Consider the following 18,446-nt stretch of genomic DNA (forward strand, 5'->3'; position numbering starts at 1 on the left):
CCTTGTGCTACAGTAGTTATGGAGTTATACTGTCCATGCTGCATCCCTAGCCTGTGTTAGAAAAACATTATTTTCTATCTGATTTGAGGCACCCAAAATGTAGGCAGATGGTTCATCTAGTCATCCAGAATAGGACTAAGTTGCACAGCGTCTAAGTGGTGTTTTGGACACAGAGGGGTATCCCACCACCCGACAGCCTCTGGCTGCAGGTCTCCTATAGGTCCTTGTCACATCTGGCTGCCTTGTGCAGCTGTCTCCCACACCCTGGACACCCATGCTTAGGCCGCTAAATCCTGCTCCTGGATCCTCCTTAACAGAGCAAGAGAAGTGCCTCCTCGGGGTTTCAAACAAAAATTGATGAAGGAACAAAACTTTTCACCTCTGACTCTTACTATGACTAAACCGTGGTCCTTGAAGCTTGCTCAAACACAGATCTTTGTTTTTTCCTTTGAATTGTCTGTGTTCTCCGCATTTTGTTTTTCCACATTTGTCCAGGTTTAGACAGCCTCCTAGTTTATAAACACTTATATTATATGGGTAAGTTCTCTCAAGTATATTTTTAATACACATTTTAATTGATTAAAAAAAAAAAAAAAAAAAAAAAAAAAAGAAAAAAAACTCCCAAAGTACAGCTGCCACCCAGAATAAACACTGTGATGTGTCTTGCTCATTGTAAACTTGCTTATGCATTTAATTTTATTGATTTCATGCACATAGCAAAGTTATCAACCCTGATCTGAAAAGAAAAAAGTTGGTGCTGTAAGCTGCTCATTCAGAGACTATGCAAATCATTATGCAGGTTAGACAGTGAGCCAAATTCAGAGACTGCATTTAAAATGATGTAATTGCTTATGCACCTGGAATGTGCCACAGAGCTGAATCTGAGCAGAGAGGTCTCTCTAGTCTGGGGTTTAAGGCCCATAAGATACCTACTTACAAGTGCATTCATACCATAATCAGATTTTTCATTACTTGTATGTGACTAATCAAATTATCACCCATTATCAGCATCTCCAAATGGTCTACTGTCCAGTTATCCCTAATGACTCGATGATCAAGAAAATGACAGTCTGTATTCTTTGCTCCACATATCATGTTTCAATATTATACCAGAATAAGTTGTGCTGCTAACTTTTGCTGCTGCTGAAAAGTCAGTGCACAAGCCATGTCACTGTACAGACAAACCTTGACAGAGTGCAAGTTCCCCAGAGGCGAGGGTGCTAGCTGGCAAACAACTCCCCAAACACCATAAAACTTAGGCCTGTAATTCAACATGAGGACTTAATGCAGGCATGTAGAACCAGACACACGGATGCATTGAACCTGACTCCTTTTTGCTCCCCAAGAGGCTCACACTTGATTACTTATGTATGACTTACACTTTCTTAAACTTGTCATCTGTCTTTGGTTCACTTGGTTTAAGCTGATCCTACTTACATAATAAGGGATTGGAAGGGAGCAATGCAACACACAAAACTTGCAGAGGTTTTGGTGTTATATGAGAACCATCTCCAATATCATACTGGAGATGGTTTTGCATCACTGCTACTTACCATGACATGTTTTCCTATCAGGCAGCAGAACAAAACCTCTTGGGCAGGTGCAGTAATAGGAACCAGGGATGTTCACACAGCCCAAAGTACAGCCATGATTCCAGAAGCCACATTCATTGATATCTGAGAAAAGAAACATGTGCCGTGTCAGAATAAGGTCATCAACCAGAATCAGGGAATTGGATTAATGAAGCAAACTAGCAGTCTTCCAGACTGTTTTACCCATTCATTTTACAAAATATATTGACAGTAGCAAATGCCAAAAAAAATCAACTTTGCAGACCTCATTCAAATAAGCTTCAAAAAAATCCCAAGTAACCTATTCATTACGTACGAGTCCAGCACAGGTAGCCAGAAGCAAAGTATACCATCCTATAGAGAATCTGATGCCAGTTAAATCCTGTGCACACCCCAAAAATCCACATTAGACACTTTATTCAGACAATATATTTTTTTAAAGGCTCCAATGTGACTTAAGTAAAATTCTCAAATCCACAGAAGTGGATTAGAAGCTTCCTTTCAGAAAACAATACTGGCTAAATTCCTGAGAAAAAATCCTGAAGTGGATGGCTGTTTTAAATGCTATAAACTCGTAATTTTCATGTCTCTGCATCTTTTCAAATCTGGTTCTGTAGTGAAAAAGATGCTTCTAAAAGTTGTAACTATAATAATAATATTAAATTTTGATTAAAGCAATCCAGATTAAATCGTTTATACCCATTAAACCATTTATACCCATTAAAAATTTACACTAACTGGAATTTTTAAGACCTCTCAGTGTTTCTCAAGATAGGAATAAATAAAATAGAAGAACAGAAGAAATTTTTTGTCTGATGGAATAAAGCTGACAGTAGATCCATATATTACCTTCACAATACTGCTTATTTCGACTTAAAATAAAGCCACTAGAACATTTACACCGATGAGTCCTCGAGTCCGGCCTGCAGGTTCTTCTTCTGCACTTTTCTTTTGTCATATCACAGACTCCTCTTTCTGGAAGAACAAATGTAATGTAAATGTAAATTTAAATAAAATGGAGTTCTTATCATGTCAATCTTCTGCTCAAGGAGGAACTACTTTGACCAAAGATGCAGTGACATGTCCTCTCCTTCTCAACAGCTATTTGCTCAACCTGAGGAACTTATTATTAGAAAACAATCTCTATTAATCTTGATTGGTAAAATCAGGCCAAAATGTCACTATAAAATTAAAGTACTTGTAGGAATAAGAGTAGGTTTTTATGAAAGGTTGTTTCTAGCTCCACATCAGCACAGGCAGATCTGGAAAGAGCCTTGGAGCAGGGGATGGCTTGGTTTGGGTGAGTAACGTTAGTGGCTATGAAAGGGAAAAACCTGTGTAGCAGGCTTCATATGCAGCCAGTCATGAACAATATTCTGTGCTATCAGGCTCTGTAAAGCACTCAGAAAGAAGACAGAGCACACAAAAAGAAAAAAATGAGGGGAGAAAGAAAAAGTCTGGAAATTAGGACAAATCAGGGCTTAGGTCTTACATTACTTTAAAAAAAAATAAAATAAAATAATAAAAGAAAGAAAGAAAGAAAGAAAGAAAGAAAGAAAGAAAGAAAGAAAGAAAGAAAGAAAGAAAGAAAGAAAGAAAGAAAGAAAGAAAGAAAGAAAAGAAAAGAAAAAAACAACAACAACAACCAAAATCAAGCAAACAAAACAAAAGCCTGGATAGATGACAATGACCATATTTTTCATTTTAAAATTATTAGTACAGCCTAGAGAATCTTTGTACTGAAATGGATCCTGGGTTCCTGACTGTTAGAAATGTGCACCTCATAAATCTTGTAGTCAGATTTAAAATTCAAAATGTTTCTGATGCCCTAAAAGCTATGTACAAAGTTTCTTCAGAGGAAGCAGAAAAGAGCACTCAGTACATTTTCAGAAGCCTTCCTGCTTTTCTTGCTTCATAGAATAGGCAAATAGGTACTGAAACATCCTCCATGGGAAGGACTGGAAGAGCCATGTGTCTCTGCTTGGCTGTCTTTCACAGCTGGTGCTTTCATAGATATGCAACACTCACAGTCTTTATTTTAGTCTCACAAACTATTATTTTTGTTTTAATCTTCCTAATCTTCTTCTGGGGTTGCTTGCCCCTTTTCCAAGCTAAGAATAGATGAACTGTTGCTACTGGACGTGGGTATGCAGCCACCCACACACAACTCTGTATTTGCCCTCTGCTGTGTGTATAACAAAGGAAATCATAGGCTCATACAGGCAGGGAAGACGTTTATATGCAAACAAATTTCTTGCACTATTTCCACTTTACCCTCTAAATTTGAAGAGACAGAAAGCAGCATAATATATGAGTTCAGTGTTTAGTCTTCTGCTAGCCGCAGAGGAGAAAATGCTGGCCATTTGTTGGAATGACAGATCACATCTACAGAAAAGTGCAATAATTTCCCAGACATAATTTTGAGACAATTTCAGCTTGGCAGAGAGCATCAACATCGGACTTATTTAGATGAAATGGATTGACTTTTCTCTAACGAAATTGAACGAAAAATAATGAATGGATGATTAGATGGATATTATCTGTGTCACTAAGCATGTTAGGCTATCAGAGACTTGAATTTTATGTAGTTTTAGCTTTGCTTCTCTTTTTGTAGAACCAGTTTTGAATCTATGTTGCTGGACCCTTAATCTTTGTCCCTGTTGAAGCCAAATCAAGCATATACCATGGCGGGGTGTCTGACTTTCAAATACAGAACTTATTACAGAGGCAGCAGTGCAAGTACATGCAACCTCAAAACAATTCAAACGAGCACCAAGATCATCTTATGCTTATCACCAGTATGTTTTCTTGTTCCTTACTTGTACCATTATTGGTCTAATGAGACCTAATAAACCTGGATGTTACAATGGAAATACCACAGCAAACAATTTTGCAATCTAAGAAATCTCAGAAAGATATTCTTTAACACAATAATTTTAGACCTCAGTATTGCCAAAGCAGTATGTCAGAAAAAGAAGGAAAAAAAAAAAAAAGAAAAAAAAAAGAGAGAGAGAAAAAAAATAAAGAAAAAAAAAAGGAAGGAAAGGGGAAGGGAAAAAGAAGAAAGAAACTATCACATCTCAAAACTAGAAGTGAACAGTGACTAAGTTATTGACCAAAGCTTTCAGATAATCTTTTCTGGAAGAACAGCCACTATGAAACATTTTCTCCACTACCACCCACTCCATCACCTTTTTTAAATGGAAATGGGTATTTTCAAATGATGGTCTGATACCAGTATCTCATACTGGAAAGAAACACAATGTAATTCCTTATGTTAAAAATAAAATAAAGTAAAGTAAAGTAAAGTAAAGTAAAATAAAATAAAATAAAATAAAATAAAATAAAATAAAATAAAATAAAATAAAATAAAATAAAATAAAATATAAAATAAAATAAAATAAAATAAAATAAAATAAAATAAAATAAAATAAAATAAAATAAAATAAAACAAAACAAAACAAAACAAAACAAAACAATATTATCCTGAGTGTTCTGAATGTCATTTCCTCTTAATTTTACCCTGTCAGAGAAAGCTTAAAAAAAAATCTAGAGGCAGGCTTTTAGATTGTAAGGTAATTTAGGTGTCTTGTGAGCCATTAATAAAAGTGAGAAGAGTATTCCAGCAGGCATTTATAAATACACATACTGACTTCAAATCTAGGGTTAGTTATTGAAGAGACTTGAGGTAAATTGAAGACCATCTTCCAGATATTGCCATACCAAAGTTATATGGGGTTATAGAAAACCTGTAGCAGAATTAATGCTCTTCTATCTATTTATTGGCCCTGATCAATTCAGGAAAGCCTTTTGAGAGAAAAAGGGAAGAGAGAACACGAGGAATTTAAGTAGTAAAGTAAATAATCCAAACTCCTGTCAAAAATCAAGTCCTGTCAGTTGAGCACTTCTTGTCAGTTCCCTTTTTATCTGAAGGGGCTCACTTTTTATCTGTTTTAAAGAAGGCCTTATAATTCACAGCTGACACTACAGTGAAACATACACTTTCTTAGCTTGTACAGAGCATCCAATTAGTTGAGGTATGCTTTTATCTCCAAGTTTCTCTGTTGTAAGATCAGCTATAAATCTCATTTGTACTCCAGGCTCATTAGTCCTTCTTTTATCCCAGTTCTTGCACTGGATAAGCCAAGCAATGTACATGCAAAGTCCAAAAGGTTCATCTGGATTCAGCCCATTAAGCTTCTTTCTACTCCATCACTTCCCAGACATTTTTACAAGAAGGTACTTGGAATAAAAAAGAACTACTGCTGAAAACAATTACTGTCATACTTTGTAAAACATGTTAGAAATATGGGGCTAAATAATGCAAGGCATTTAAAAACACTAGTAATTAAATTATTAAAGAAAAGTGGGGAACACCTCTTTCCAGTGGAAAGAGAAACACTGGAAAGCAGCACGTTCTGGAGGAAAGAGGGGAGTTAATCCTCTGGGAGAAGAATAAAAGCTAAGTGCCCATAGTCAAAGAGCAATACAACACATACTCTCATGGAGAGAATATATGAAACATGACCCTGAGGTTCAGGAGACTGCTATCATGAATTACCTTTCTTGGTCACTGTTTCTCCCTCCCCATCTTCCTGTAATTGTAAATATGGTGACAGGCAACACCCGAGGGGGTTTCCTGAGACTACGCGGGGCCTTCCAAATCTCTTCGCAACAACCCTAAGCCTTGTGTGGGCGTCACCATGCGCACCCTTTCCTAGTTTCTCTGTGGGAGAGCACCAAGGGTGTAAGTTGAAGAAAGTGCTTTAGTTTGACAAGATGACTGTTTTCCTCCAATGAAGCACAGAATAGGTATTGTCTCTGAATGAAAGCTCCCTGCATTTACAAGCAAAAGTTTGATTTCCAAGAGCACTTTTTATTCTTCATGTCAACAGATCTTTGCACTGCAAACAAAGCATTTGAAAGGGAAAGTTCCCTTAAAGATTTGATTTTCCCACTCAGACCAAACTTGAGGAAGGAGATACAGCATAGTATCATATAAAGCTGTCAGCTGACATGAAGGAAGGTGAAGCCTATTATATGGTAGATATTTAGAAATTGTTCAAGCAAGACATACACAGTTTCATTTTTGCTCATACAAACATGCACTGCTTTCTTCTAATGTTTTTATACCACCTCTACCTCTGGCAACCCAAGACTCTTTTCACTTTGGAGTTCTGCAATCATTGCTTGACACTCCCATATGTCTGCCTTCTGTTTGCTCAATTCTTCATGTCAAAGCAAAACTGGTGACAAAGGCTGTTCAATTAAATCAATAATACTCTACATCTGCTTTTCAGAGACCAGAGAACAAGACATTATTTTCCCTGGGCACCTCCCACTTCCTACTGCCTCAGCAGGAATACTCAAGCAGGGTAAGCTATCCATAGCCAAGTACTTTCACCTCCTGATCCCACAGTGAAATGCAGTGACATGGACACCTCACAGTGTAGGCTGCAACCAATAGCAATTAAAGACACCTAAGGCTCTCATTTGATAGTTACTATGGAAACTTCAGGTCTGTTTTAAACAGGATGACTCTTAATCCAGTCTTTTCAAAGTGAAGCTGAGACTTTCACACTATCACTTGCAGGGCACACCACATACTTCTTAAAAAACTTCAGTGCCATAATAATCAATCAGAGGTATTTAGATGTGCAGTGCATTAAAACTTCCAGAAGAGAATAGACATTTGAATAGACATTTGATGAAGATCAAATCTGCATAAAAAATTTAAAGAAAAAAAAAAAAAAAAAAAAAAAAAAAAGCTGTACTCTCTGTGCATTTACTAGCAAAGTATAAAAACATTTGTGAGGAAAAATGAATAAAAAAGAAAAGACAAGGAGAAAAACACATTTATCTACACATGTATTCAGATTAATGTCATGAGTAGTTCATGCTCAGCACACATTTTGCTGAAAATAAAATATTACTGTAAAAGATCAGAGTGCATTACATTATTATTCTCACAAATATAGCTGTATCATTGCAGTTTACTTACCAAAATCCTGAAGATCTGTTCTTGCACCTGGCTGTTGAAATGGATGCACCACTTTTATCTCCACTGGTGGAAAAAATGATGGTTTCAGGCTAATTGTGACTACAACTTTTCCAGTATACTTGTTGGCTCTCCATATCATACCAGATTTCAACTCTGAATAGTACAGGTGGTCAGCAAAGAGAGACATACCAAGCAACTGATGTCTACAACAGAAAGAAAACAACATGAGATGGCACATTACCTATCCCCGTCTATTTACTCACTATACATTTTCTGGCCATTGAGTTCAGTCAATTTGCTGTCAATACCTTTTATTTGTATTCCTATATATATATCTTATGTCATCTTATATGAATTACATATATGAAAGTCAGATGAAGTGCCAGAGACAGCCCCAGAGCCCAGAATCCTGCAGATTTGCAAGAAACACCTGCAAAATGGTGGGCACTTCTCACCAGTTACATGAACTGGTGTTCCAGACTGACCCAACTGACACAGAAAGCCTAGGTATCACCCTGCAGCCTGTTGAACCCAGCAACTAAAATGGTCACCTGCTTTGTTGAAGGATTTAGGCCAGGTAAGTCCCCCCTGTTTCTCAGTTTTCAGTGCCCTCTTTGATGGGTATCCCTCCCATCAGGAGCGCACTCAGCCAGGCAACAGGGAGCAGAGGGATACACGAAGGTTGTATAGGGCATTTTCACCACATCTGCTGACGTTTACTGGAGAGCCTGAGCACCGGGCGTTCTCCAAGCCTCCCTGACCAGCAGCTGAGGAGGACAACAGGCTTAGGGAAAGATAGGAAAGACCTGGTGGAGCTCAGGCTCTTGAGCACAGCTCAGACACCTGAGCTGACCTACTGTGACCTTGGACAAATCATTTAATCTCTCTGCTTTTGGCTTCTCTATCTGCAGAAAAAGGCCACTAATAAACATTTAGAGAGGATTTCTGAGGATTAAGTGGTTATCATTTGCTAAAAGCTTAGAAGATGGAGTATGGAGTGGCAGTATTATCCCTGCAACAGTGTCTTTTTTCCATTTTCAAGTCTGCAGTTTTAGATCTACAGTTACATGTCATTTCTGCTACACTTTGTGCTCCTCATGGTGCTATAAAATGGAAAAATAAAAGTCTTCTTTTTATTTGGATACCAAGGAAATGAGCGTTTTATTTCTGACAAACTCAGAAAAACTCACCGGCCAGAACTCTGAAGCAAATGAACAGCTCCCCCATCATAATCACACGATCCAATATGGGAAATCTCCTTCCCATGGTCATGCTGGATCCAATAGAGCCTTATGTTAACCAAGTCTAGTGAGATGGTCTTTATCTTTTCTGTTGTTCTTAAAATATTTCTCACATCACTTCCATTAAGAGATGCTCGGTATATACTGGAAACTGTGCCGTCAGATGACCAAAATAACAACCTACAGGCATGTTTGGGAAAAAATATATGTATATGTTTACAAGATCATATCACTGCTACACATTCCTTATTTAGTTGCTCCTGTATACAGTATTTTTCAGTCTTACCACAGTGCTCCCAGAACCAAAACTAATCATAAAGCAAAAGGCTTTCTCAACACACATTGACCTATTTCAGGAAAACCCCATATACCTCTATTAAGAATGGAAACGTTTCTGACAACAAAGCATTGTCTGTTTAATGGAAGTACAGTTACCACTACAATTTTGCTACAGTTGTTTTCTTGTTTTAACAAACAAGTTTCTATCAGGGACTCTGTGACTCCGTTCAGGAAGCAATGAGATACTTGAAATTTATCTCATGTAGGTCAAGCAGGAATCAGCCCAGCTTAACCATGAAGTGCTATTGTCTCTCTCTCTGCTTTGTTCAGCCATGCAGTCAGTGAAGGAAACTGGAATAACCTCTCAGATCTGCAGGGGGCTCCTGCAAACTTAGGAAAAGGCACGTCTTTGAGGCAGCTATGCATTGCCCTCTGCCTCTGGGGAGGAATCCATCTCCAGAAACTCTAGTCCAACATGTCACGCAGTGGTACTTAACTTAAAAATACCATGTCTATTATTGTTTTCATTTCTTTCTACCTTCCTGCTGGTTATAGCAGCCAGACTATGCTGTCATTAAATTAAGACAGTCAAAATACAGCTCCAATACCCAAATCAGTTATGCACTGAAGCTACTTATAGCTCAGGTTATTCGTGGATCAGAACCCAGATTTACTGATGTGACTAAGGTTAGCAACAGTTCTTCCTTCCAACATGGCAGGTTATCCATCGTTATCATATATTTTATTTTTTAAGGTTTGGGTTTAGATTATTTGCTTTAGTCTCTTATACTTTTGCACAAAAACTCCAGGAAGCTTTATGATTTTGCCTTGTCTTCACAAAATTAAAAGATTTATGTGTATGAACCAGTGTGCCATAAATTCAGTTTTTCTATGTTTATTTAAACTATTGTTATAAGGCCAAAAAAAGGATTAGATCTCACCGGTAAGGGACTATACTAAACAAGTAGGAAGAATCAGTCCTTGTCCATGGCTTTTCCTCACTTCTACATAGCCTACAATTATCATCTATTATTAATGTATAGGAAAAAACATTTGGCCACAAGAACAGTCCAATTTTCTACTGCCATTTTTAAGCACTTCAATAATATCTAGTTACATTTCTATAACACCTGCTATTTAAGAAATCTCAGTGATCGGGAAGGTTGGATAAATGCTAGGATTCACTTTTTATTAATAATGAAACTAAGAAACAAAGGTGGCTATAGTCTCCGTGCACATCTTTTGCAAGTCAGCATGTGGACATAAAATGGTATAAACAAACAGAAAGACAGAAGAAAAAAGATTAGAAACCAGCTTGAGTAATTGCCAGCATTTATCTTCGTTGCCCTCTCTTTCCCTTTTTTTTGAATCCTAACTTTACAGCATTCCTAAACACCATTCTCTCTCTCTCTCACTCTCTCTCTCTCTATATATAAATCTTACAGCTATAGTTGCATTATTAGTAGCAAAACAATCTTATCACTGCTAATAATCTCATCCAGACCCATTCTTTGAGAAAAACTGTTATTAGGGTGTATCATATTGACCTTCATTACTTAAGAGTTGCATATATTTTAGGGAAGACACTGTTGTCATCAGATTTAGTGTAGGTTTATACCTGCTGGATAAAACTTCTGCTTTTTATCTTTTAAATTCACTTCACATTAAAAATAGAGCCACTAGAGTTTGCATACAGGCAAAGTGCACTATGACATAAAAATGATGTTAGACTCCTTGGAGCCTACTTTCTTTACAGTTCACTACTGGCTTACTGGTCTTTTAGTAATCACATAAGTACAGCTTCAGTGCTTGGTCAATCACACCTAGGTGAATATACGCACTTGAGTCTCCACAAACTTCTGCATGAGTTCAGCAAATACACTCTTATCATGCTATTTGTAACAGGTCTTTCTGTGGCATTTGACAGTGAAATTAAGGACCTGTGAATATTTCCAAAACTGGTAAGTACTATATTAAAAGCAAATCAATAATGTGTATATATGTAAAGGCTGATGTTCAGGTCTTTAAAGCCTACCCAAATGACAAGACTCCAATGAATACTACTAATATTACTATCATCAGAAAACTATTTTATGTATAAATGCAATATGAAAATACACGTCTTAATATTAAAATACTTTTACACAGTGCAGAACAAGCTTACTGCAAGTTAAAAGTGGCAACAAAAATGTGATTTTGCTGTACCATAGCATTTCAAAGTCTTTTATTTTCACAGACTTGAAGAGATTTACATGTCAAGAGAAAGTAGCATGGAGAGACCACTGTGAACATTCATATTAATAACTTCTGAGGATGCAAAAACTCTTATTTAGCCATGGTTGTCACTGCAAATGGCTTGAAGCTGAAAAAAGCATCTTTATGAAGGTCAAATTACTGATAACACAAAACAGCAACTCTAGAATCAGAATCAATATTCAGAGCTCCTGAGGAACAAAGGAAATAGGAACTTTGTTTTTCCTGAAAATACACTAAATAACATTCTAAGCATGCCACATTTGGAGCACAAGGGACTCCCAGCATTTGCAGGCATCATAGCCTCTGGTGCTCCAGTTCTTGTTTCTGTTGCCCTGAAACTTTCCTCTCATTGAGAAATGACCAGCACTGCTTCTTTTCCCTCAGCTGTCCTCACTAGCAAAATTCTCCCTGATGACCAATAGGTATAGATTCTGCATTAGACTTCTGTGGGCTTTTCTCACACATTTCTCTGGTTCTCTCATAACTTGTTAATATTTTAGCCTACTTTGTCAATGGTCAAGGAGGTATTGGAATACAGGTAACACACTGCACAGAGTAACCTTAGAAACAATAATCATATTACTTAACATATTTTGAGACCATTTTCATGAAATTACTAACCTAGTTAAAATTACCTTTGCTCTGCATCAATGGTAATCTTTGTGGGACGACCAACATTTCTTAGAATAACTCTGCGTTTCTTCCCATTCATGTCTGTCGCTTCTATGGTTGATTTCTGTCTGTTGGCCCAGAGGATGTCTTGATTTATCCAGTCAATAGCAAAACCTGAAATGCCTTTGTCTATGTAACACAGTCTCTGTAAACAAGCAAAAAGCAAGTTTGCAAGAAGCATATGTACTAATCTAAGCTTGACTTTCAGTATAGGGACTACTGTGCTAGACTGAGGCTTCCCATCTCATTCCACTGCCTGCTTCATTTTCTCTCAGACCTGTAGTTATTTCTCTTTCTTATTCTTTAATCACTTTCATTTGGTCTTTGCACTTATACATACCCCTTCTGAACCGTGTAACTCCCTAAAAAAGGGAAAACTGTTCTCCATCAGTGACACACTGGACTGATCTTTTAGCTACAACTTCTTCCTGCATTTCACAAACTAGGAAGTACCCAGACCTGCACTGTTACAGATGGGGGAAAACCTAACACACTTGTGCTGGACCCTGATTCTTAAAAATCAGCATCAAATATATCAGTTAAGACTCCACATGGGTACAACAACACTTGAAAACTCTCTCCAACAAAAGAAGGCTCTCACAGCACTAAAGTGCAGCAACAGCCTGTCTTCCCTTTTAATCAGCCAGAGGCAATGAACTGCACAGTTTTTTCTGAACAAAAGATGCAGTACTAAAAGAAGCATTTATGCAACCATAGAAACCATTAAAAGATTGGAGAAAAAAAGAGTAGGATTTCAAGCACATTCCACTCATGCCATTTGTGCCAGTTTGAGTTACAGTAATCTGGAAGACAAATTTCCATAACAATTAATTTAAACCTAATAGAAGTTTTATTGTCTTCAAAGCTTGGGTTTGTCTCAATATCTTCCCCTTCATTTGATCCACGGAAAACACTACGTGTATTGTGAACGTGAGTAAAACAGCATAGACTCAGGACTAGAACTATTACAACACCAAAACCTGTTTAATTAGTCTGAAGTGACAACCAATGAACAGGAACTCCAAAACTGTACCTACAGAGCAAGCAGTTTCTTTACAGGGTTTTATGCCCAGTAGCTCGGAAAATTTCAGAGAACTGATAACTTTACCTCTCGCTTTGCGCCAGTGAGGTGAATTCTTTGCAGAAGTCGTCTTTCTGAGTCTACCCAATACACTTTCTCTTCTGTATAATGAAAATCCATAAGCGTTGATGGACCAGCATCAGCCACCAATCTTTCGTGATTGGTCCCTTCAGTGTCAATTCTAAAGATGGCACTTCCATGGCTGAAAAGTAGGAATGGTACAGGGTCTGGTGTGGAGAAAAATAAATAAATAAATAAATAATAGATAGAAGTTGTGCTTCTGCTACATTACATTAAATTCTCATCAGTATTATACTAGGCAAAGTTCAGGATCTAACCATTTCTCCCATATTTAATGATGACTTTCCAAACACATCACCGAGTGTCAATATGATATAAACATAGTGGTCCCTTCACATTTATTGCTGAGAATTTTTTAGGTCAAAAATATGAGTAATGTAACTGAGACTGCAGAAAAAAGTTATTACCACTAATTCCAAACCCTATAGCCTAGTCAGAGGCCAGAAGAACCATCACATGCATGCCAGCAGATGGTGGAAAAATTATGCCATGGATGTATCTCCAAGATGAAGACCAATTCCAACTATTGCTCCGTAGCAGGAACTTTTCACAGAGAGATGGGCTGGAGTCTCACATTAACTGTCCAAACAGGGAAACTGAAGATCCCAAGGTAGGGCAAAGGAAGAAGCTACAAACTGTGGAGGTTTCTTGTGACATAGAGGGATGGAGGAAAGCAAAAGATCCTTACTTGAAACTCCTACAGCTCAACAGCAACAACTCATTACAAACAAAAATTGTATTCACACTGACTGAAAGGTATAGACATATCAGTAAGTTAACATGAAATATTTTAAAATGAAAAACTCAATCTAATTATGACCCAAACTCTATAAATCAAATTAAGGTTGGAGTGATGAGCAACTAGGATGGGCCAAACAGCCTTAACATGGCCTTAAAACCAGGTGGTAACTATGGGAGGAGTTAGTGGGTTATATTCATTGGTGGGGCTGCAGATTACACTAAACCAATTTTATCATCTTATTTGTTATTTTTTAGGGTATCACCACAGGACAGGGTTAAGATCATCCAGGGAAACTTAACTGCATTTCCAAAACAGAATGTTTTTTGCTTAGGTAATTTGAATATCGTGGATAACTATATGGTGTGTAGCAGAGGAAAGGAGTTTTTGGGTAGCCAGCCACATTTTAGTCTTTTCTAATATTATATCTCAGAACACACAGCTCAGTCTTTAATTTACCACTAAAACCACTTTCAAAGAAGAAAGTCCCATTATGTTGGTAATTGTGGGGAATTATAACCTGGTTGCCTGAAACAACAGATCAAGGCACACAAAAAATGCTGTAGTCAGGCAACTTTGAAATACAATTATTAATATAGATCCAACAGAATGACAGCTTTAAAACTTATCTAATCACTTGTTGAATTGATTTTCCAGGAATGCAGAAGTAACTCTCTGCTTACCAGGGATAGCCTGCATCCTTGATGACCCTGAAATCAATTTCCTTGCACATATACTTTTGATAACTAAACTCATTTTATGAATCAGTTTTGCAACCTTTTAACTAAGTACCTTCATTATTAACATGAAACATTAAACTCAGCTGACACCATTTCTACAAATTTTAGGCAGGTGCCGTACCTTCACCATGGTTGCAAGGTTCTTTGAAGCAACCCGCTTCACAGCAGAGGAAAGGGACCAAGTTTGATTTCTCTGGAGAACAGCAAGTTCTGACAAGCTCCCAGGATGTGATTTACTGCTATTCACAAGGACAGTGATCAGCTTTCTGATTTCTATACTAATACAGTGGTGTTCATTTGGAGTTTTCAAGGTATTACCCAGTTATAACAGCTGCTTCTGGGATGTTAGTGTCTCCCTTTTTCTGCTGCTATTTGTTCTGAGCAACCCCATGTGAGAATATTTAAACTACGAAGACTTGTTTTACGTAAATGAATGGTGAAGTGTAGCAATGTTGATTTATCTCAGGAATTTAATGGCTGTACTGCCAGCATTTTTGCCAATTAGTTGACCAAGAACAATTTTATACTTTGTTTTTTCCCTTTCTGCTCTCTGAATTTCCCACCAGGAGCCTGTGAATGAGGACTGAACAAATCTGACTGCAGAGGGGCCAGCCAGATCTGGGACTTAATTTTATCAGGGGTTTAATGATCAGATAAACAACACCTGCATAAAAGATCTTCCAGTCTTTAAAACACGAGGACATAACACTTTGTATACCTCCAACAGAAGGATTTATACATAGCATTAGGATAGGGTTCCCTATCCATCACGGTAGCTCCTGATCCATCACTTCTGGTGCTATAAAGATTAGTAATAACTTAAAAAAAAAAAAAAAAAAAAAAAGTTGAAAACCTCCAATAATGTATAAAATAGGACTGTGCTTTGAAAGATAACTAGATAACTGAGCAGAAATATTTAGAAAACATTCTTAAAAACAACAACAACAACAACAACAACAAAAAACTATTTAAAGGACTAAACCTATAGTTTAGGCAGGACTGAAAAAAAAAAAGTCATACTTTGCTAGCACTGAGTGATTCGAGGAGCTGACTGAGGTAACTGTGTTGGTGAAAATTTGGGAGCTGCACTGAATACTTCTGATTGTTGTACATGGTTCCGGAGACTACACCCAGAGGGACTCTAGTTCATCTCCTTGGGTCAAAAATCTGTCCTGCCATATCCCATCTCCACATTAGGGAGAGTTTCAGGTAAACACTAGTCAGAAAAAGAAAACCTGAACTCCTGGACCAGAAAAAAAGTTTTAGCATATCCAGACAGGAACCAAAACCAGACATTCAGGAAACCAAAATGGAGAGGTGAACTTCAAAGCACTCCCACCTCATATTCTAGATGTAATATAAGGTTACCCACCTCGTATTCTAGATGTAATATAAGGTTAAAACAATTAATAAAATCTAACTAGATCTTTTTTCTATGAGTAGCATCAGTGGAGGACAGAATTAAGGTTATTCAGAGACCATAACTATGGATGTTTTCCCCTCAGAAGGGCTAGAAGCTTATAAAATTTGGATGCAGCTTATGTGTTCAAAAATCAATTTAAACTTTTGGGACAATAGGAAAGGCCTCAGAGGAGCACCCATGTTTATTGTGATTATTTCCTATGGACCAAACCAAAAATAAGAGCTTCCTGCCTAACATTTCACAGCACTGTCCCTAACCTAAATACACTAGACAGGCATCAACGCCAACAACCCAAAAGAGGCAACAGTAGCAAAACCTTATGCATTGCCCTCTGTTCCTGGAAGTAGTAAGGACTTCAGTTTTGACTTCAGAGATTTCAGTTTTGAGCACAGAGAGAGAATAGCTTTACTGAATAAGAAGTCTTCATTTGGTTTTGTTTTGTTTGTTCATTCTTCTTCCCACCATTGTGAGTTGGGACCAGACAGGCATGGCTCACTTCAAAATATAATGCCAACTGCTAAATAAATCTAAGACTCTAAAGCTCTATTTTAAATGCCAAAAAGAAAATGACCTTACCATTCGCATAGCAAGACCGTTTGTCAATATCCAAGGTGTAGCCAGGCAAACAGGAGCAGATATAGGACCCTGGCACATTGATACAGGTTTGGCCACAGGTTCCCAAACCACCTTCAAGGCATTCATCAATATCTGAAAAGTGGTTTTGAACAAATAAGGACAACTTGATGAGCAAGAACAGTACAAAGTAAACAGAAGGAATACCATTGGCATAGAAAGCTGATAACCATCTGGTTAGAAAATGTAAGTTCTCATCATTAAAAGAGGAAAGGAGAATATCTGTATTACTTTATGCATTGGTCTCAGGATTATTTGCATTGCTTGTTGTCACACGCACAGTTATTATATATAATTTTTTTTTAGAAATTACCATTCTCCCTAGTGTCTGGACACTCTATACAAATGGTCTCTGATTGCCCAAACATGGGAAACAGACTTATCTCGTACACAATTTTTGTTATTTGCATTATCCTTTCCTATGCAAATGCTGCCTGCAGCTGCTTCCTTCTATTGTTATCCCTCTTTCCACAATAACATTTTTGCAAATAATTACCAAATTTTGCAAAACAGCAAAGCTGCAAACAGACTGCCAAAACACTGAGCTCCACCTTGAGCTCATTTCTGAGTTCTTTTGTTTAAGTTTCAAAAACACATTCAAAACAGTAAATAAATTAATAAAAGAATACCGCTACATTCTGAGAGCAGTAAGACCAAGGCAGCAAACAGATAGCAAAAAAAAAAAAAAAAAATTTAGAAATTTGACTTTTAACTGATAGATTAAGCTAAAGCCTTTGGAACTTAGAAGATATTTGATGTATTTATGGTGTTTTATTAGAGTTTGAGACAATAAATATGATAAGGAAGGACTTCATTTTCCAAAAAATGTCACCATTGAGGAGCACATTTTACACTAAGGGAGAAAGAAGTTGACTCCTTTGGCAGTACTCAGCACCACAGATGGCTGGCCTGGAAGGCTTAAAGAAACTTCACATCCAACTGAAATTGAATGGATCTGATAGTAGCTTCCTGAGGTTCTTGGCATCTGGAGTACCATACCCTTGTGTATTTCTTGGACAACCACTGTGAAGGATGCTCCGAGGAGCAGCTTCTCCCCTGCCCAGGATCTATTTGATGTCAGTGGCTTTACTTATGGGTTTTGTCATTAGCATAAATCTGCATTTGTACATACAGGAAAAAAGGAACCAAAATGAATTCTTTTCAAGAAACACATTTGATTAAGTCACTAGATGACACCGGATCGTTATGAGAACTACATATATGTATTGACTTATTCTAAGTATAGCTTAGAATATTTTTTGTCTTCATTCCTGGTGAAGACTTATATCAAAGTTGTTAAAGATTGTGGATGTTTTACAACCATTTAATGTATCTGTACAGTTTAGGGAATGTTTCTGTGGCATTTTCAGAGTTTTTCTACAATGTATGTTCCATATAGCAGATAACAACAGTAATTTAACAATATGTAAATAATAGCACTTAACAAAACAATGTGGCAACATACAAGATGTAATCACACCACGTCCAACTGATTTTTGTTGATCAGAATACAAAGGTAAAGCAGAAGCACTTCCAACAACTTAATTCCGTAAAGCACTTTAATTCTAAACCACAATCTTCTTCACACAATCAGCTTTCAGGAGCATATTTTCCCACACATACTAGGGCTGCACATGCCATTCTCCATGGATTAAAGGAGTAACTCCAAATGCCCTCCAGAAAGGTTTGAATGGTTTAGAAGTTTGCCAATGGGCTACAGAAACCCGGA

General features: G+C 37.3%; 1 protein-coding gene across 1 annotated transcript in view; it reads right to left on the minus strand.

Annotated features, from left to right (window-relative positions):
• Nucleotides 1-18,446, minus strand: part of EGF (epidermal growth factor) — a gene marked incomplete at both ends in the record, with an annotated part of 57,852 nt that overhangs the window by 32,212 nt on the left and 7,194 nt on the right. Inside the window, 7 exons of the mRNA XM_082759037.1 lie at nt 1,554-1,676; nt 2,421-2,546; nt 7,573-7,775; nt 8,763-8,993; nt 11,984-12,165; nt 13,129-13,328; nt 16,661-16,792. Of these exons, the coding sequence (XP_082615163.1) occupies nt 1,554-1,676; nt 2,421-2,546; nt 7,573-7,775; nt 8,763-8,993; nt 11,984-12,165; nt 13,129-13,328; nt 16,661-16,792 (1,197 nt within the window). The remainder of the gene's footprint in view (nt 1-1,553; nt 1,677-2,420; nt 2,547-7,572; nt 7,776-8,762; nt 8,994-11,983; nt 12,166-13,128; nt 13,329-16,660; nt 16,793-18,446) is intronic.

Source organism: Aythya marila (assembly GCF_965140915.1).
Source record: "Aythya marila genome assembly, chromosome: 4".
NCBI lineage: Eukaryota > Metazoa > Chordata > Aves > Anseriformes > Anatidae > Aythya > Aythya marila.